This window comes from Alligator mississippiensis, chromosome 7, assembly GCF_030867095.1.
Source record: "Alligator mississippiensis isolate rAllMis1 chromosome 7, rAllMis1, whole genome shotgun sequence".
In the NCBI taxonomy this organism is placed as follows: domain Eukaryota; kingdom Metazoa; phylum Chordata; order Crocodylia; family Alligatoridae; genus Alligator; species Alligator mississippiensis.
The window spans coordinates 89879177-89899972 of NC_081830.1; the positions used below are offsets into that span (position 1 = coordinate 89879177).

Sequence of the window (20796 nt, forward strand, 5' to 3'; positions counted from 1 at the left end):
ACCAATTCTAACTCGAGCGTGCTTTCTCTTAATTCCATCTGAGTTGTTACATGCGCATTCTCTCCCGATCTCAATCCCATGTGCGAGTTCTCTCCCAATCTCAATCCCATGTGCGAGTTCTCTCCCAATCTCAATCCCATCCTCGTCGCCATGTGCGGGCCGGGCCCCGAGCCCGCCCACGTCGCCATGCGCGGCGGTGATTCCAATCCCATTCTGGCCACCATGGGCAAGCCGGGGGCGAACCGGGGTCATACCGGACCCGTCTCCAGTGCACGCGGGCTGTGGCCGTCAGCCCGGGCACGCGGGGTGGGAGAGAACCGAAGGGTGGTCTTGTGCACGCGAGTTAGAATTAGTCACAGAGGCGTAACGGTTGATTGATAAGATTGTCTACTTACACCCAAAGATGGTATCGGTGTAGGCTGGATAAGTTTCCAGGCACAGCTCCCGCTTGAACCCTCGTTGGAGGACTCTGACAAAACGATTGCTCCCACGGAGTTTGCTAGGCTCCGCGGGTCCGGTTAAGTTGAATTCGAAAAGTTTCCTCGGAGCTATTCAGGCTCCGCGGGTCCAATAAGTTTTCCCCGGAGTTTGCTAGGCTCCGCGGGGTCCGAAATTACAGGAAAGGGATACGTCTAGGATTGCGCTCGGCGATGGGGAGAGGCTAGAGGCGCGGTTCATTCTTCCCTCCGGAGTGGTTAACGCTCCGTGGATTCGGTTATTAAGCCTCTATTGCCTGCTTAGGGGAGGCGTGCCGGGTCCGCGAGGGTCCACAGCGCTTGGAGATCTTCACACAGAATCTCTCTCTCTTCCTCCCTCCTCCGGCTTGGGCAGAAACTACCCAAGCCTTATGTACGGCTAGCAAGCCAATCGCTAGCCACCACGTGTGCCTAAATTAGGAATCGGCCAATAACATGGCGCGGACCCTAATACAAATGGCGGGAACTTCTTTACAGCGTGTATCACTACGATGCAAAAGAGATGCACACTGCAAGGAAGCTGTAATTTGGCGGGAAATCCCCCGCTGCACCAGAGCTCTCTCTAGCAGCAGAGAGGTCTACCGTGCAAAGAAAGCGACAAAAATGGCGGGAAATAATTTAGCAGTGCCAAAGCACACACACAAACAAAAAATCACAACTTTGGGTTGTGACAAGGTCAAGTGGTTTGCAGCATGGAGTCCTTTCTGGCCTGGGAACACTCTCTTTTTTCTCCAAGTGTGGATAGCAAGAGAGAGGAACGCTTGGGAATGAAAGCGTTTGTTATTTTCTTTTTGTGCTTAGAATTGCTGCAGCGTACTTTATGTTCTTCCCGGTGCTTGAAAAGGGGCTAGATGTGTCCTCGTAGCCTTCTCCTCACCTAGGGGGTTAAGCACTGGTATAGATTTCTGTGCCTTCTGGCCTCGGGGAGCATTAGGCCCCAGCCTCTTGATACTTTTGTGCACACGACCTGCCTGTATCTCAGAGTACAGGTCTTAGGCCCCCTCTTTTTGGGTGGCCAGCATGGTCCTTTGGCCACTTGATAGCTTACATAAACAGTTCCTGCCATGCGTCTTGAGGGCAGGGTATGTATCCCATACCCGAGTGCCTGGAAATGAGTGTCCGGGCACTTGGCCAGCCATTTTTCTGCACCCCCACCCTGGCCCTGCGGCCTGTAAGCAGGATCCATGTCCCCTGAGTTTTCTGGATCTCGTTCGAGTGGGTGAGGTTGGCCAGAGACGATAACCACGGGCCACAGGAAAGGTTGCAGTGCATTGGCACCTCAAGGCTTCGTGACCTTCCTGTAACTCAGGTCCAGGTCTCTGCTCCTTTGTTCTGCTGCTCTTGGCACTGTTGCAAGGGCCTCTCCCCCAACCTGCTCTGATCCTGGGGGAGGAGGCTTTGTTCAGTCCTTGGGGCTCTGTGGCTTCGGTGACACGACGCTGAAGTCCTTTCGTCCTGGAGGGATGTGGGCAGTGGAGTCCCCCAGGGCTCAGTCCTGGGGCCTGTACTGTTTGACGTATTTATCACCAATCTGGACATGGTTGTGGAATGCACGCTGTCCAAGTTCGCTGACGGCAACAAGGTGCGGGACGAGGTGGGCATGTTGGAGGGGAGGGACAGGATCCAGCTAGGTAATTTCTACCTGTCCGTCTGTTCCATCCATTCCTATGCTTGTCTCCAATGCAGTTGTTAAAATGCACTCCAGTTTTTGGATATGGAGAACTTTGCCATGTCCTCTTCTTCCCTACTTTCCCTATACCTATGCGTTTGGTTCCTGACCTCCCAAAATTACTGTGTTGTACAAGCTCCACTTCCCTCTTCCTCCCGCCATCTCCACCTCCCCACTGACTGACTGCAGCTCTGTAAATCTACTGTACTGGGAGCTTGAGTCCTTCATCCCCCATCCGCCTCTCCCATCTACAACCACCCTGAAATGAAATCTAGAAAATGTGTGGCGATGATTTAGCAATCGGGTTGGCAGGAGGGGAGGAGAAGAATGTGGGAGAACTAGAAGGAAGCCTTTCAGCATGTGCCTTATCCAGTGCTTCTGTCTTGACAGGGATCTGGGGCCACAAGTAAAGAGTTAAAGCTCCAGGTATTGAGTGTCGGCAGCGGGAGTGAAAGCAAGTACGGGTACCACAAGGAAGAACTGTGGAGTTGAATAGGCTTTCCCAGTGTCACTAATGGCCCCCTGAAATTGTTACAAGGGTTAGGGTCATGCAGTTGTTCTGGGATGGCAGGGAGACCTGAGCTGCTCTGTTTCAGTTTGTGGATCTGGTACCTTACTGAAATGCTGTGTGGGTAACAAATTCTGGAAAAGATACTTCATTGGGATTTAGATGTAGTGTAAGCTCTGACAGTTTTCAGGTGTGACCTCTGCCAGCTGGGTTGTGGGACAGATGTTTTCCTTACTAATTTCTCTGATACCTGGAAGTTGCCCATGGCATAACATTCTGGTTGCAAATAAAGAAGACTGAAGAAGGGCCATGTTCTGGAGGGAGGTGAGTGTGATGCAGTGCTGCCAGGCTTCTGCCCAGCTGCTCAAAGCATCTGGCATATGCTTGTTCTCCCTGTCACAGATGTGCTGCTTGGCCATGTCATAGTCTTCCTTAACCTCCTTAGCAAGCAGCCTTCTGGGAGGCAGGCCTTTTCACTGACCCCAGGTGTGGGACATTCAGTGGCACCTGTTGCTACCCTTATGTTGGAGGTAAGCTTATGGCTTAGGAAAGACTGTGAAGTGCCTGCCCTGGAAGAGCTGCAATAGGTGAACCTCCTTGTAAGGAGGTGAAATTTGGGTTGTGACCTAGGAGGTTCTGGGAAGCTCTAGTGGCATCGCTAGAGGTGAAAATAAGGCACTGCTCTTTCCCTTCTCCTGACCCTCCTGTAGGAACCATATATTTGCTCAAATCCAGTACAATATTTTTGGTTTGTTTTCCCCATTCAATATTTTGGGGGGGAGGGGTAGGGGTCGTCTTAGATTTGAGTAAAAGTCAGGGGCAAACAGTTGCTCTGGCTCTGGTTCTGATTCTGGCCCTGATCCAGGTTTGGTTTGGGCTTAGAGCTACAGTCACAGCTGCTGCCACTGCTGTGTATGCTTAGATGGAGCTCTGGTCCTGCTCTGGCTTGGCAGTGGAGGCGGTGGCAACCCTAGCTCCAAATCTGTGACAGGGTCAAGGCCTGGGCTGCAGCTGCTGCTCACCACTGCTCCCCACCTTGGTGTGGTCTGGAGTCCTGAACTGAGGGTACACAATGTGGGGCAGACAGCAGTGGGGATGAGGGGCTCGGCTACCACGAGGTGGGGAGGGCAGGTGGCAGGGGCACAGGCACACCACAGGGGAATGGGGTAGGGTGGGAGGCAGGGGGCAGGTATGGGGAGACAACTCTCCAATAATTAGATTCTGTACATGGTAAATTATAACAACATTATAAATTTTCCATGTGCAAAATCTAATTACTCGGGGGTGGGGGTGGCTTAAAATCAAAGTTACCTTGGATTTGGGTAAATATGGTAACTAAAGGAGGAACAATGATCAGTGCTGGCTGCCTGGTCTTTGTGACTGGAGACCTCTGTCTTCCTGGCCTGATGGACCCACTGGGTTGGGATTGCCTCTTAAACAGTGATGCTAGGTAGGCCTTCAGCACTTGGGTCTAGGACCCGCCTGCTCACTCTGGGTAGATGTAGAAAGTGCAGGCTTAGCAGAAGCTCCTTCTGTGACTAAGGTTGAGGAAGAAAATCACGCCCCTCCTGGGGATGGCCAATACAAAGTGTCATGTAGTATGCATCTTCATTACTACACCATGTCTAGCCCAAACCTCTGAAGAGCTCAGTAGGATTTTCTTTTGTTGTGATTTACGAGGGGCCTGTGCATCCCAGCCAATGCCTTTGTACCTGGGCAGTGCTCAGATGGTGGCTCACCATGACTCCTTTGTATCCTCTTCTCAAAGGTTTTCTACCAACAGTTCCCTGTATCCTTGAGTACCCAGCATACTGCATCGCTCTGCACCAGCATCGCCCCCGCCAAGAAGATTGAGATGGACCGTATCATCATGCCTGATGGCACTATTGTGACCACTGTCACCACCATTCAGTCCAGGCCCAAAGTGGACTGTAAGCTGGGTACGGTCTGATTAGTAAGCAACTCTTAGACATGTTGCTGGTATCTGTAGTGAGAGAATAAAGCAGCTCTTCATTTCACCAAGCTTAGTCCTATAGCATGTGGTTAGCTTCTGTAGCTGTCAAATGCAGCAGTCCCTGCAAATGTGCTCATCATGTAGATAATGAGAGTGGTGCCTGCAGCCTGTGGTGTGGGAATGGGATTATTGGCACTGGGCGATGCTGCTGTTCTGTTGTTGGCATCATGCTGTGACTGGGAAAGTACACTTGGCACCCAGGGCCTCCGCTTCTACCAATACTTGCTCTGCTACTGGCTTCCTGTATGACTGGGGAAATCAGTTGGTCTCTCTGCTTCCATTGCCTCATCTCTGAAGTAAGGCTGATGCTGAACTGTGGTGTTCCTCATGTCAGCATTGTGCACTAAGTACTGTCATGTGCTGACTAGAACCAAATGTTTTCCATCTTGGCTTGGTAGCATTCCCTAGCTTCAGTTCCAGGTGGGAACACTGACCCACATTGCACAGGACTGCGTAGGAGACCAGTGTGCACTGTGACCAGTGTCTGGGATGCTACATGACTTGCTCCATGTTTGATGGAGATTTAGAAGGTTCCCCACTTCTACGCACTGCTAGGTGGAAAGGTTTTGATGGACCCAGTGCCAAAGTCTTCCCTTTTAATGGGCAAAGTTTGTGCCTCGGGAGGCGGTACTTCACAGTCAGGGCGGCTAGGATCTGGAACCGACTTCCAAGAGAAGTGGTGCTGGCTCCTACCCTGGGGGTCTTTAAGAGGAGGCTAGATGAACACCTTGCTGGGGTCGTTTGACCCCAGTGCTCTTTCCTGCCATGGCAGGGGGTCAGACTTGATGATCTGTCAAGGTCCCTTCCGACCCTACAAACTATGAAACCTTAGGCAGGTCCTGTTCCTCCTACTGCTGACTTTGTGCCTTCCTTTCTTGTGTCTAGATTCACCTTCAAAGATCTCTGTCCAAAGTAGAGGCGATGGGGAAGAAGACAGCGGTGCTTTCAGAGAGCAGCTGTCCCAGCAACACCTCACCCAGCAGCATGCGTATGTCCTTTGATACCTGAGACCTTCCTTAGTAGCAAGAAGCTCCATCTCCAGTGGCAAAATGTAACTCATTCTCTTGACCGTATTGTGTCGGAGACGCTCACTTGATTAACATGATCCTTAGAAGGCAGGGTAGTTTTGCACCTTATAGACAAACCAAAGTGTGTGCATGTGTGTAAATACACGCACACAGAGCACAAGGCTTTAATGGGCTGAAGCTCACTTTATCTGTGTGTACACATGCGTATGTGTATGTGCACATATGTGTTGTCTCTGTGATTAATCTATAAGGTGCTTATCTACTCGGCCAGTTACTTGACTTGAAGCTAACATGGCTAAGCGTCTCTCTGCTTACCATCCTTTGCTTCATACAATACTTAAAAATACTGGGGAGGGGGGAGATACAGGGTGGGGAGGAAGATGGTAAGGATGGAGTAGTTAACTTTGTTGTCAACTCTAAGTTCCTTGTTGCTTATCTGGCATATCCATAAGGTATCTCAACCTGGAGGGCTTTACAAATTCTGCATTCGTGAGTTGCTTCTCCGCCCCTGGCTAGAACATATTCTGTTAAGCAGGGCATGACGGAAATTAGTTGGGAGTTCAGGACGAGAATTGAAACCGAATTCCATATGCACCTGAAGCTGCCTGAAAGAAGGAGATAGTGTCCAAATAAAGTGATCAGAATTGAAATGTTGCCAGGAAGTTAGCATTATATCCCTAATTTATAAATGTTGGAAAATTTATTAATGCTTGTAAGTGGTTTGAGACTGTGGCTTTAAATCTCCATTCTGTTCTTGACTTCTCCAAGACATTCTGCTTTTGGGTCAGCAGTCTTTTCAGCAAATAACTATTTTTTTCCCCCTATGTACCACCCCCCCACCAACCCACCCACCCTTGTTTGGCTCCATGTTAAAAGGAGTTGTGGTCTGCAAGTGACTTGTCTGCTCAGGGGTGCCTTTTTTGTGAATAGGGGAGAGTCATATGTGCAATGGCTTGGATCCTGTGGCAGAGACAGCGATGAGGCAGTTGACGGAAAGAAACAACACATCTGTCAAGTAAAGCCCGACAATGCACAGCCAAGAGGAGCAGGGTCCTAGCCAGCCACGGTGGATCCACCCCTAGCTGCTGGTTGGCTAAGGTGGTTGGCACTCCTCATTGCTGATTGGCAGCGGGGGCTGCCTGTTGGCAAATGGATGTCCTGTGTTCTGGGGTTGCTAACTACTGAGCAATAGACCCTAAAGCAGGGGCTTTCAACCTTTTTTGGTTGGGGTACCCCCAGAGGCCAGCCCAGAAGCAGGGAGTCCCCCCAGTGGATGGATAAGTGGGGGGGGGAGGAAATTGGGGGTTCCTCAGTGGCAGGTGGAGGAGGAGCGGGGGTCCACCACAGCAAAACGGCACTGTGGTGGCAAAATCAGAAGTGTTGCTGGCAAAACTAGAAGTGCGCCCAGCTTCTCCACTGCACTGCCACATGCCTCCTGGGGCCTTCCTAAGTACCAGTTGACAACCCTTGCCCTAAATTGGCCTGAGGTCATAACTTGCTCAGGAGTATCATGACAGGCAGAAGAGCAATGGGATGAAACTGAAAAAGAGAACTTCAGCCAAGCATTTGGAAAAGGATTTTCTTGTAACAGAAAGGAAGGAGTCCTGTCCACTCCCAGTGGGTTTAGATTTATGGTGCAGCATGACATTGCAGTCTGTGCCTCAACCAAGGAAGCAGAGACAGTGTGATAAGCTAGGAACAAAATAGGATATTAAATGATTGACCTCTACTCCAGCACCCCTGCATCCTGTGCCATTGCTTAGCCACCTCCATTGCAGAACATTTCACTGCCACAACTTGTCCTCTTTGGCCTGCAAGTTGTAAGGGTGTGTCTGTACCCCTGGCACTTCACATTTCACTTTTAACTCTCCCTCCTTCTACCCTGCTCTCCCTCTACCACGTCCCCAAAGTGAGACCTTTCACAGGTAGTTTTGGATCAAACATCTGTCACGGTCTGCGCACCGATTCCAACAGAGGTTTGATAACATGAGACACGTGAAGCCTTCCAGTGGCCACTGAGGACAATTTCCCTTGATGCATACGAAGTATGAGAATCCGTTGACACGCGCATCTGACGCGCGAGGGGCTCAGAGAAGTGGAAACGAGCAACTGTCCAATCTACAGCCAAAGTTTTCCACGATGGAGACCCGCAGGCGGACGAAGGGGCAGCTCCGGAAACGCCAGTGCCCCCGCGCGCCGCGAGAGCCCCGGCCCCGGCCTGACTTCCGCCCGGCAAACCGTGGGTGGGGGGGCGGGAGCAGCAGTCGAGCACGGGGCTGGGAGCGGGACACCCGGGGACCCGCCACGGCCAAGGTCTCCTGTTCAAGGCGCTTTTCCAGCCGCGGAGCCGTGACGTCCGTCCCCGCGCGCGGAGCTCAGGGGGGAGCGGAGGTGGCTGATCCGCAAGGCGCACGGTCCAGGCCACAGGGCCGGCGACTGATGAGGGGCCACTGCGGGCGCTGCGCAAGCGCGCTAACCTAGTATCGATAAATGCGGCGTTCAGCTGATCCGCCTGTTGATGCGCATGCGAACTTGCCTTGCCAATTGAAGGGCAAACTCGGTGCCCACGCGTGCCTAAGTGCGCGTGCGGGGAAATGGTAGCTAGTTCACGTTTTCTTCACCCGCCACCTCTACTCCGCATGCGCAGTGGTTTAATGACCCAGGCGCTTTCCTGAACACCGGCTCTGAGCAGCGACGGTTGCGGCCCCGGAGTGATAGGGAAGGTAGCGTCCCTGTCTGCTCCCTCAATGAATGACCGGACGGGGCGAACCTATGCGTTTGTTCCCAGTACGCATGCGCGTTGGGACTCGGGCCTCGATAATGTTGGAGACCATCCCTGGGTGCCTCAGTAGCCGTGGACACCGGTCAATGAGTTCGGCACTAGGCAACACCCCCCCCGGTTTCCAGGACGCATGCGTCAATCCACAATACCGGTATTTGATGTGTTTGGCCTCCAATCGAAACGCATGCGTACTTCTTCGTGCTCAGCCTCTAACACCCAGGCACATGCGCACTTGCTTTGTCCGTTGATAGGCAAAGATGCTGAGCTGCCTATTCCCAAGTGCGCATGCGTGCTCATGGGCAGTCCGGACTGGGAGGCAGCTGTGCACAGCGCATGCATCCTGTGTCTCCCCAGTGACAGTTTAGCAACGCGGCCGTTTGCCCGGACAGCGCGCTCCGCTGGCTGCCTTCGCGCACACGCCTGCTGGGTCAGCCATGATTTCATCCCACGATTGCGAACAACTTTTGGAGTGGCGTTCGCACTGGGGCCTCCGGAAAAATGGCTTCAACACGCTGGTCGCATTCCTGCACCCGGATTTTGCGATCCGTGTGGCTGCGGCTGGGGCCCCAACTAACAGAGAGGAGTAAGGGGGCGTATTTCTGCCCCTCCATCTTCCCGCGAGAATTGGACGCCATCGATCAGTTTTACTGCGCATGGGCAGCGCGATTGGCACCTTGATCGTTTCAGTGCTTGTCACGTCATTACCGCTGTAACCATGGAAACCCATCAATGACTCCCTTTATTGCCCTTTGATTACCAAGACACATGTGCGATCGACAATACCGGTGATCGATGTGTTTTCCCTGCCACCATTGCGCATGCGTAGTAACCGGGATTATCAATAAATTTGGTTATTAGCTGATCACCCTGTCAGGCAGGTCACCACGGCCGGAATTCTTTTGGCATTTGAGGGGACAATGCTGTGGTCACCTGTACACAAGTGCGCATGCGTGCTTTTGGTCATTGGACTGGGCGCTAGTGTTCTGCTCGGCATGCGCACTGGGTCTCCCCGGAGTTTAACAGCGTGCCTGGGGGTGCGTTTCCGGAGGGACAGGGGAGCGGACGTCCCTGCTTCTTTCTCCCTGTATTGGCACTTGCTAGCGGCCCCCGATTCCCAGAATGAATGGGTGTACGGCTTCCCCAATCTATATAATAAGGGGTCGATGCGTTTACTGGAAGTACAGCGCGTGATCACTTAAGCAATACAATGGATGAATTAGGTACCTAACTGCTGGAAGGACCCGACCCGACCTAGCGCACGCGTGCTTCCATTGCCCATTGAAGGGCAAAGACCGTGCACCGCCTCTTCCCTAGTGCGCATGCGTAGTCATTTCCATGCCTCGATGATGACAGAATTGCATTGGGCGCCAATCCTTTCCTGCGGGTGTCCAATGGTTGTCCCCCAGCGATGGGTTGAAACCACATGTTTTCCCGCTCGGCAGCTTCGCGCCTCGGGCTGGCTGAGGCTGCAGAACCAGAGTACCGGGGGGAACGCCGTGCCCCTTCCCCGAAGTATTGCTCCCCACGCACTTCGGATTGTAACCCTTATTCACACTACACATGTGCAGATATGCCCCAATCTACAAGATCAGTGTTTGATGTATTTTGTCTGTGGCCAGCGCGCATGCGCGATGCACCCCATTTTCATTAAATTCCGTTTAGCCGCTCCAGTCCGCGCGCATGCGTATTTGCTTTCCCATTCAAAGGCAAATGCACAGCACCGCATCTTGTCAAATACGCATCCGCTTTTATGACCGTTCGGTAGTTCGTCGCCTGGGTGGGAGTGTGGTTTCTACAGTGCGTGCGCTCTGGGTTTCAATAAGCGCTAGTTTAATGCCGCGGCCGCTTTCCCAGGTTCCGCCGCTGCGACCTCGGTAGCTGCAGCGGCGGACCCGGAATAAGACGGGAGGGAGTGCCCCTGTCCTTTCCTACGAGTATGTCCCCCGGACAGAACTGTAGCGCTCATTCCCAGCCCGCATGCACGTTGAGATTGGTGTCTTGAGAGTTTCGGCGCTCGTCATGCCGGCACTGCCTCTGTAGCCATGGGAACGTGTGAGTGGCTCTTGCTCTGGTAGCTTCCCCTGAGTCTCGCGACGCATGTGCCAATCCAGGATATCGGCGATCGACATCTTCCTTGCGCCCAGGCCGCATGCGCTTCTTGCAGTACCATCGATTAATTCGGAGTTCAGCGGGTTCAGGTGTTATTTCATCCGCATGCGTAGTTGATTTCCCCAGCGAAGGGCAAACCCTATGCACCAGTTCTTCCATAGTGCGCATGCGTATTCCTGGCCGCTCATCGATGTTTTCGTCCCACGACTGGGAGCCTGGCTCGTGAAGCTGCTGCGCACTGCGTTATCTCTAGCTGTTCTTATCGTCAGGGCTGTTTTCCCCAACACTGCCTTCACAGCCTGCGTGGGTGTGGTTCCCAGCTGGGAGAGACGCAGGGTGCGGTACACCGCCAGGAGTATTTATCCCAGTAGGAATTGTCGGGCTCATTTGCAGGCCGTATGCATACTTAAACGTCTGGCCCTGACGTTTTCGGCAGTACTCATGCCATCACTGTCCCTGTAACTATGGGAACGCGTGCATAACTCCTGCTCTGGTACAGCCTACTGACCGTCACGACGCACGCCCCAATTCGGAACATCGGCCATCGATACCTCTCGTCTGCTCCCATTGAGCATGCGCCATTTCAGTGACATCGATAAACTCGGCATTCAACGGAGCAGTTTATCACAGCGCGGCGCGTGCGTACTTGTTTTGCCCACTGACAGGAAAAGCGAAGGCCCAGCTTTTCCCAAGTGCGCATGCGTATTCATGGCTGGGCATCGATATTTTCGTCGCGCGACTGGGAGTTCGCCCCGTGCTGCGCATGCGGCCTGGGCCTAGTCCGATGATTACTAACAAGACTGCTGGTTAAACATACAGGGCGCCGCGCCCCGGGTTGATACAGCTGCGGACCCGGAGTGAGAGTGGATGCGGTGTCCCTGCCTCACTTCCCCTGAGTATTGGCTTAGCCGGGAGCTGTAGTGCTCATTTATAGTGAGCCTCAATTAGTTTTGGCGATCGTCTTGTTGTCAGTGCCCGTGTAACCATTGAAATCCATTAGTAATTTCGGTGAGGGAACAGTCCCTCATTCTCAGAACGCAGGCGCAACCGGTTTCACGACACCTACAAGCGCATGCGTATTTGCGTTGGCCATTGATGGGCAGGTGTGATGCACCATGTCCTGAACTGGGCATGCGTGATCAAGACGTCTCCGTGCTACGCATGCGCACTGGCTCTCCCCAGTAACGTTTGATCGGCGAACACGTGTCCCCGCACAGCTACACCGCGCTGACTGGGAGGGGCATCCCTGCTGCCCTTCCACCTACTGCCCAGCCCCCCTGGCGGGGTTGTACTCTGTCCCGGATGCGGCCAGTGACTGTACGGGCAGGCCCGGCCTTTGAGGGAACGGGGCGGGCGTGGTGCAGCAATCCCGGCAGGTCGCGCGGGAAGCGTGGGCCCTTTCCGGGCAGTGCGGGGTGTGAAAGGTCAGGAGACCGTGGTGGTGCTGGAGGAGCGCGGTGGGGTCTGGGGGCATGTTTCTGCTACTGTGTGGGAATGTGACTTTTTGGTGGGGAGAAAACTGGTAATTGTGTGTGGTGCCTTGTTTTTTTGGAAATATGGTGGTTTTGTATGGAAAACGGGTGATTTGGGTTGTGGAATTGTGGGTGGACATATTGTCACTGTGTGTGTACAAAACTGTGTGGTAATTTTCAGGTCATTTGAGACCTTTTTTGTGGGACTGATGTGTTGTGGGACCTGTGGAAACTGTACAACAATTGGGTAAGTGAATGAAAATATGGCTTTCTTGTGTCATGGAAATGGTGTGGGGATTTGGAAACCTTTTTTCAGGGCAAGTGGCGGTCTGTGTGTGGAAAGCTGGCCATTTTGTGTGGTGATTTGAGAAGGCTTAATGGAAATGTGCTGGGTCGGCCCACGGGGTCATCTTATCAACTGCGATGTGGCTAGTGTGAAACTGTCTAACGCGGGTCTGCCCTTTCTCGCAGGCTCCTCCTCGTGCACCCGTCCTTGGAGCCGGCATGTCAGCGAGGAGCTGCAGGGTGACAGAAGCGGGATTCAGGCCAGAAGCGCCCCCAAGAGCTGTCGTGCTTGTCTGGTGAACATGTTTGTTATTACCCTGACATAAAATAGTTTTCTGATAGCATACTGTTAGGTTAACAATAATTTAGATTATTAAGAAATATTAGCTTTATAGCTGAATACAAGGCATGACCTGTGGCCTAGCAATGTTGCTGACCACAAGGCAGAATGATAGCTAAGCCTTTGCTTATGTTAAGTAATCATTTTAACTGTGTTTACCATTTTCTGAGTAAAATGCAGCAAGTGAATCTGTGTCTGTGTGCTGTAAACCAGATACAGCAAGGAACAAGATAACACAAAGAAGCCGTTGTTCTAAGTACAGTGATCGTGTCCTTAAGAAGTATCTACCACTGTGCAAGTTTTTGCTAACTATCATAATGTTACTGTTACTTAACTTTAGCTTTTAGAAAGTGCTAGTTCAGCTTAACAGAAATATGCTGTTATGAAGATCTGTGAAGCACCGCCCAAGTATTGCTTTTGTTAACCCTGTAGTCTTGCCTTATTGTAAAAAGTATAAAAGAACGCCCCACCCGTTAGGGGGGGCCATTTTGCTTCTTTGCTGGCTTAATGGTCTTTGCTCGAGCAAATATACTACAGTAAAAACTTTACCCGTGTTGCTTGGTTCCTATGCAGCTAGACAACGAACTCCAGGGAGTTTTCTCCCACCACATTTGCAAAGGTCATTCCGGGCACTCAGACAGCTGTGCGGGGCCTGCAGCGGTCCCTTGGAAACAGGTAAGGCACCACGATCGACAGGTACGCTCAGCGGACAGAACGCACCAGCGGTTGCCTAGGCTTCTGCCTGGACGCATGTCATTCCCATGCCTTGCTCCAACTGTAATGCCTCCAGTGACTGCAGCTCTTTCCTCTAACTCAGGAGTAGGCTGCGCTGCCCTGCTGGCTGCCCCAAGGTGCATGCGCAGTCGCCGCCAGGGTGGAGCTGATGTTGAAGCTTTGGAGCCCGGTGCAGCTGTTTGCAGCCTGCCTGCTGCTTGCTTCAGCTGCCCAGAGCCCGGGCTGGCTACAAACAGCTGCACTGAGCTCCGGAGCACAGTCACCAGCTCTGTGCTGGCAGCGGGGGAGACACTGGGGTTGTGCTGCCACAGGCCTCTCCCCCACCGCCCACTCTGATGCACAGATGAAAGCGCCGGTATAGAGCTCATGCCTGGGCTCCGGAGCCTGGCACAGCTGTTTGAAGCCTTTTGCCTGCAGCTGGCCCTGGCTCTGGGTAACTGCTGCCAGCCACAGAGCCCGGGCTGCTCCCAGCGGGCAGTTCAGACACTGCAAGCCCTGCTGGGAGCAGCCCAGGCTCCAGCAGCTACCCAGAGCCCGGGCTAGCTGTGGCGTGCCGAGCAAAATGGCCTCGCATGCTATGCTCAGCACGCGTGCTGGGGGTTTCCACTCTAACTGCTTGTAGCACCCTGCAAAAGCAATTACCTGCCCCTTGGCTTGCTGGATCCTGAGGGCCCAGACCCCACAGACTTTGTATTCTCTTTCCCTGCGTGCGGGTGAGGTGTGGAGCTCTTTGATCTCTGCAAGCTTCAGGCCTTGTTAGCCACCCACCCTTATGTGTTCAACAACCAGCCCCTGTGACTGTCCTACCTGACAGCTTCTGTCAGCCTCTCCTAGTTTCATCCTTCCTTGCAAGGCTTCCCATGAAATTCCTTGTCATGTTTTAGTCTGCAGCAGGGCTGCACCACTGTTTCCCAGGTTCCTTTAGTGAGTTGTAGGGGAGCAGGGGGAGAGTGCTTCCTTGACCCCCTGCTCTTTGCTTCTGTCAGCTTTAAGCTATTTATCTGTTTTAGTTCCCCTTTTCCCTTCTCCGCTGCCTGTGCTGGCATTGTCTCCTGTCTGCGCAGGGCTTTGCTTTAACCCAGGGGTGGACATGCATTTCGGCCTGCAGGACACATGAGCAGTTCTGGGGAGCTGCAGTGGGCTGGTCAGCACCCCCACACTCTTAATAGGTAGGAATCCGTCCCCCTATTTCTTCTCCCTGCCACCGCCAATACTCCACATTCGCAGCCCGGACCCTGGCTAGCCCCACGCCTACTCCAGACTCACCCTGGCTAGGGTGGACCAGCCTGAACCTGCGTGCACACCCCTGAGCACAGCCCTTCTTGCACCTATTTTGAACCACCTGCCCATGCTAAGGAGTGGTGTTGGTAGGACAGAAGCTGCCGCTCCAATGTGGGAGAAACGTGGCCACTCCTCACCCTGGCCAAGCCCTGCTTGCTGCAGCTGCCTGGAGTCCCCACCTGGGTTGCCCTTCAGCTCCTCACTGCTGCCTCTGGGCTGCCCAGCAGGGCAGCCGTGGCACTGCAGCAGAACCACAGGGCAGTCTGGGCATGGGCTTTGAGCAGTTGCAGCAAGAAGGTCCTGGCACCTGGGAAGTTTGTGGGGCCACTGTTCCCTCGTGTTGAGTAGCAGCTTCTGGTTTGCCATCACCAGTAGTGCTGCTGCTCACCATGGGCGGACAAGTCTGAAGCAGTATGTGGTGTTTCTGGCTTGTCCGTGGATGGTCCTGTTCACTGAGCCCAGAGCACGAGTGGATTAGGTGTGCTTGGAGCTGTGTCGGAGCTAGAGAGGCAGTTAAGCAGCAGCCCTGCTGTGCAGCCACGTGGTGGCGGGATGCGCCATGGCCTGGATGCCGTCTGGGTCAGGTAGGGCCGAGGGACCCGCCGCAGGCCAAACCGAATCCCTTCACGGGCCAGATCTGGCCTCCAAGCTGTATTTTGCCTACCTCTGGTATAATGGAATGCATGTGTTACACCCAGAATGTCTCTGGAGAAGTACAAGAGAACCAAAGCAAGTACCTTCATAAAATGTACACCAGATTATTGGGACATTATTAATCAGGCACTTTTGCCAAGAGCAGCTACTTACAGCAGGGAATACACAGATGTAGTTAGAACTGGGGCAGCCAGGTGCCAATGTAGCAGAAAGCCCCCTTTTCCTCTTGCCTGCATTTGCTCTCCCCTCTTTGGATATGTTTCTCTTTTTCTACCTTTTCTTCCTTCCTCTCTCTCTCACTTTAAGATAAGGAATTGTGTTTTAATATGTGTGTGTGCGCATTTTGTATCTCCCTTTTTATTTTGGTATGTTTATCTATTTGTGTGCCATGGCATTTGTAGTTTATATTTTATACTCCTCACCTTTCAACTGAAAGTGTTTAGTTTCATAAGTAAGTTATACATTGTAACAATGTTAACAAGGAATCACACTGCCTTTCCCTGTATCAGGCTGGCCCCTGAAAGAGGGAGTGAATCAGTGATTGAATGTGTAACAAGGTAGCACACAGCAATTAACACCTGGGAAGCTGCAGATCAACCAAGGGAAGAACTCAATAGAAGACAATGTAACAACCTGGAAATCTCTAAACTGCTGATCAAGGGCTAGAAGCCCTGGCCTGAGTTAATCAATGCCGGGGACCAACTTTTGTGCTGAATATCTCCAAATCGACCACTCCCAGAGTCCTATTCAAAAATCATCAATGGACTCCCAAACCTGCACGTACATGCGGATGACCCCTGGGGCTGACAGATGCCGTCCAGTAGCCACCGGGGGGGGGGGGGGGGAAGTCCCACGAGGGTCAATGACCCCTGGATTGGGCAAACCTGAAAACTGGGGAGTCACCAAAGTCTGCCAAGGACAGATAAAAGGCAGTGAAAGGTGACCCTCAGTGGTGCCCTCTTGATCTCCAACTTGACCAGACCTGTCCAGCCAGAAGGACCAGCTGGCAACCCCTCTCTGGAGGATAACACCATGCTGAAAGAAGCCTCAACGACAGACTTCAGCACTTGTAGAATAGGTATACCTGACTCTGTAGCCTGCTACTGTGTGTGTGTATGTGTGTGTGTGTGGGGACCAGCCCCAAAGTTTGATTACAGTGTTTCAATCCGCCTAATAAACTAGAATTTTAAGGATCCCAAGTTGGACGTTTGTAGCCAACACCAGGGCCTCTCACAATACATCCTTTAGCTTTGAAGCCTGTTCTGCAATCCTACATCTTTGCCTTTTTGTGGGGGTTTTATAAAGTTCAGGTTGAAATTCTGTATTCCAGCCCATTTCTCCGGGGTAAAGATCTCTTGCTCTTTGAGTAGAGAGCAGGGAAACTGAGTCATGGCCGGGGACCATTGTTCTTTCCTGAACTTGCCTCCTGAGCAGTGGGTGTCAATACTGGACTATACATCCCTACTCCCTTGAAATTTTTCTCCCAAGCTCCTCTTGGTGTTTTTAGACTGAGCTGCTTCTGGGATCGGAATATCTGGAGGGAGGAGTAACCTTGTGGAAAGTAGCCTAGCAAAAAAGAGGTCCTTGCCATGGGCTGCGACAGACCCTTGGCACTTTAGTAGTCACAGAATATGGTTCTGCATTGAGGGGCCTTGTTTGACACCTAAGGATAATCGTTTGAGATAATAATTCCCAGATATTGCTTCTGAGAGTATGAATGGGGGAGAAATGTATTAATTTTTTCCGCTTTTAGCTATTAGCAGTACATTTTTAACTGAGATGTCCTTGGCTGATCCGAGCATATTCAGTGCCACATTTGTGCCCGTTGCTGCTCGGCACTGGCATCACTTGGAGTTTAGAAGACAGTAACGTTCCTTCATACAGCTTCAGCTGTGTGCAGTGGGACTCCTTCAATGGAGGGGTTTTTAATCATTGAGGCACATTAGAAAGAACCTGGTAATGTTCAGTCTTTGGAGAGAGAAGACTACAGTCCCTTTATGGTCGGGACCGTTTTGCAAGCTTAGAGCAAGAATTCTTGGAAAGTAGCAATTACTTTACTTATTCCTGGGGTTCCTGGTTTTCTCTGTTAAAAAAGTTGCCAATTCTCTGATTAAAACCCTCAAAATTATAACCTGCCTTTGCCTGTTATTACAATGAAACGCTTGCTTGTGCCCCTCAGTCCCCCCCACCCCCATGCTTGCCAGCCCTGCTGGTGCCCTTAGTCTTGCCAGCCATGCCAGAGGGAGGCCCCAGCTGCCAGGGCTATACCTCCGCCCCTGGGAGGAGCCTGCGGCTGCTGCAGCGGAGCAGAGCACGGAGCCTGGTTCCCGCCTGCTCCCTGTCTGCTGTGGGACTGGGCAGGTGGTGAGGCCAGCTCCCTGCTCCTGTGTGCACTCCTGGGGTGCAGAGGGGACTGCTGCCCGTCAGATCTGTGCTTGGGTGGATGTGGGCTCCTGCCCTGCTACCCTCCCCCGGGGCCTCTGCAGCCTGGCGGGTGCAACCTGGCATGATAGGGAACAGCAGAGCCACACAGGGAAGCTGCTTGCCACTACGACCAGGGCAGGCAACCTGGGGCTGGAGCGGCACTTGCAGCCCGGAGACGGGGGCCAGGAACAAAGCTGGCTCTGTCCCGCCCTCCCGGGCCTTCGACCTGCGCGGAGCAGCCGGGCTTTAAAGCCAGAGAAAAGAAAAACCTGCCGCGTGCTACTCCCTAGGGTTCAAACCGGGCTTTGCAGCCGCGAGATGAGGGCAGAGCAAGAGAGCGCGGCTCCGGCCCCGCAGCTGTAGCGCAGGCAGGCGGGAGATGAAGGCAGAGAGAGAAGAAAGAGACAAGGCCCCGCTGGCTCGGGCAGTCGCTAGAGCAGCGACCGGAGCCTTGCGTTCCCGCCGGGCGCTTGGGCCGTGCAGCGATTGGGTGGGAGGGTTGTATGTGCCTATTCAGTGACAGCCCGCCTTGCTTCGGTCTGATTGGCCTCTGCTGAAAGAGGCGAGTCTAGGAGCTCTTTGAGTGGCTGTCAGGGACTAGTGAGAGGGGCGGGGTCCCTGCTCTGCGTGCCGATTGGTCCGATTGCGCTTCCTAGGGGAGATTTTTCAAGTGGCCGGCGCGGGGGTGTGCCGAGGGTCACGGGGAGGGCTAGCGCGGCCCGGCCCGGCCCAGGGTGCGGTCCCCTTTGCCCGAACCCCCGTGCCCTGCTTCCGCTCCCATGTGGCTCTGTTCTGAGGTATATCGTTGCTAGCTATATTTGCACGGACTTTCCCATTTTTTTTTTAATAGAAAAAGGAAGAAAAGCCCGTGGTTGTTTAGTAAACACTGCAAGACCTCACTTTGGTTCCAACGCGGAGTCTCGTATTCTTGGTGTAAAATAAAAAAACATGGAGGAGGGGGGATTGAAGTGGCAGTGGTCTTCATTGCGTAGTTACTTTGATGAACTTGAAACTGTACAGAGATGCGTCTAATAATTATGTGTGTACAAGATGTGCACATATGTGTGTGCAGAATCCGTGCCATAAGATACATAGAGATCCTACTGCCTTGTCTCTCTCTCTTTCTGAAATAAGGGAAATCGCTTTAGGTATTCAAATGCCACGACGGTTGCATCTCAATATATATGAGTATGGACAAGTACTAGATACATAAGGGGCGTGTCCGGCATCCAGCCCTAGAGTATTACAAGAATCGCCTCAGTGCTGCCCTCCTGTGGCTCGCCCTGCGCATTGCAGCCAGGACACAAGGGCGGAGAAGAAGGGAAAGGGTGCGAGCCGCCGACGCGTATTTCTACCGTGGCTTCGCGGCCCGGGGACCCTGACACGTCACAAAATGGGCCCAGTGCCGCGGTCAGGAGCTTCGCACTGGGCACGGCAGCCAGGAAAATCAGCCGGAGAAATAAAAACAGGGCTGGTGCTGCCGTGCCGTGCTGCACAGCGGGCATTGCAGTCGGGCGACAAGGGCGGAGACAGAGGCTCTCTGCCGGTGGGTGTGGATCTTGCAGCACGCAGATAAAGCCAGATAGAGAAGAGGAAAAAAAGCCTCGCTCGCTTCAGGAGTAAATAGAGCAGTGACCGCGGCCGGGGCGGACACACGATTTACGGGGCATTAATTGTGGGCCGGGGAGCGCGGCAGGGCGGGGATCGTAGGTTCGAGTTTTCATTGGCCATCTTTCGGAGTGACGCGATTGGGTGGAGTGGCCGAATGGGCGGGTTCACGGCCGCTCCGCCCTTCTTCACTCTGATTGGCTTTTCTAGGAGAGGGCGGGCACAGAAGCCCTAACCCCCCCCCCGGTTCGCATTCTGATTGGTTGCCCGGGAACTGTGGGTGGTGTGCACGTTTCTACGTGCCGATTGCTCCGACTCCGATCCTCAGCGGCCCCGCTCAGCTGCTTGTCTGTCCGCTGCCGGGTCCACAGCAGGCCCGGACACCCGACCGGTCCCGCAGCGGTGCGGCAGGCTGTTCTGGCAACCGCGGCGGATCGTGCGGGAGACGGCGTTCCCCACGGCACGGGGCCTTCAGGCCCTCCGGTGGTCCCCTCCGGGCCTGGACGCAGCACGTTGAGGGCGGAGAAAAATCCCTGCTCAGAGGCGCCCTCCTGTGGCCGCGCTGGGCATTGCCGCCTGCAGACCCGGGCAGGAACCCAAGCCGGTTCCGCGCTCCCCGCGTGGGGGCTGGAGTGGGGCCTGGAGATAAGGAACCGGAACAGAGCCGGCTCCGTGCCGCCCTCCCTGCGTTTTAGCTTCTGCGTAGTAGCCAGGAATAAAATCCAGAGGAAATAAAAGTCTGCCCTGTGCTCCTCCCCTGCGCTTCAATCTGAGCTTTGCAATGAAGAGATGAGGGCACAGAGAGAGAGAAAGCTCCCGCCGCGCACCTGTAGCTCAGGCAGGCGGGAAATAAAGGCAGAGAGAGAAGAAAAAGAGCCTCGCTCGGGGCGTAACTAGAGCGGTGACCGCAGGCGGGGTTCGCGCTCCTCGGGGCAGACGCGCGATTTAGGGGACATGGATCCCCGGGCCGGGGGAGCGCCGAAGGGCCGGGATCGGAGGCTCGGGTTTTCATTGGCCATCTGGAAGGAAGTGGCGATTGGGTGGAGTTGCCTCATGGGCGGGGTCAGGGCTCCGCTGCTCGTCTTCGCTCTGATTGGCCTCTGCCGTTGGAGGCGGGCCAAGAAGCTCGCCCTCCTTGTCTGCAGTTCATTAGCTGCCGGGGACTATTGAGAGGGGTCAGCTGTCTTACGTGTGCCGATTGGTCCGACTCCGGTCCACAGCGGCACCGGTCAGCTGTTTGTCTACACACTGCCCAGTGCCCGGAGCCCACGTCCCGCTGCGGGCCCGGACACGCGGGCGGGCCCGGAGCGCTGCGGCAGCTGTTCTGGCAACCACGGCGGGTCGTGCGGGAGACTCCGTTCCCCACGGCACGGGGCCTGTCAGGCTCTCCTGAGGTTGGCGTTAGCAACAC

The 20796-nt window shown here is 53.8% G+C and overlaps 1 protein-coding gene across 3 annotated transcripts in view; it reads left to right on the forward strand.

Moving 5' to 3' along the window:
- The window catches only part of LOC109285233 (uncharacterized), a 31377-nt gene extending 14831 nt beyond the window's left edge, over positions 1-16546 (forward strand). For 2 of the 3 annotated variants that reach the window (XR_009463567.1, XR_009463566.1), the window contains 3 exons: positions 4422-4593; positions 5553-12305; positions 12530-16546. Coding sequence is in view for 1 of the 3 variants with exons in the window: in XM_059731295.1 (XP_059587278.1) it covers positions 4422-4593; positions 5553-5668 (288 nt within the window). In the remaining 2 variants the exon portion in view is untranslated. Of the gene's footprint in view, positions 1-4421; positions 4594-5552; positions 12306-12529 lie in introns of those variants that run through there. The other variant, XM_059731295.1, reaches the window with a different exon arrangement.
- Positions 16547-20796: the final 4250 nt, after the last annotated feature.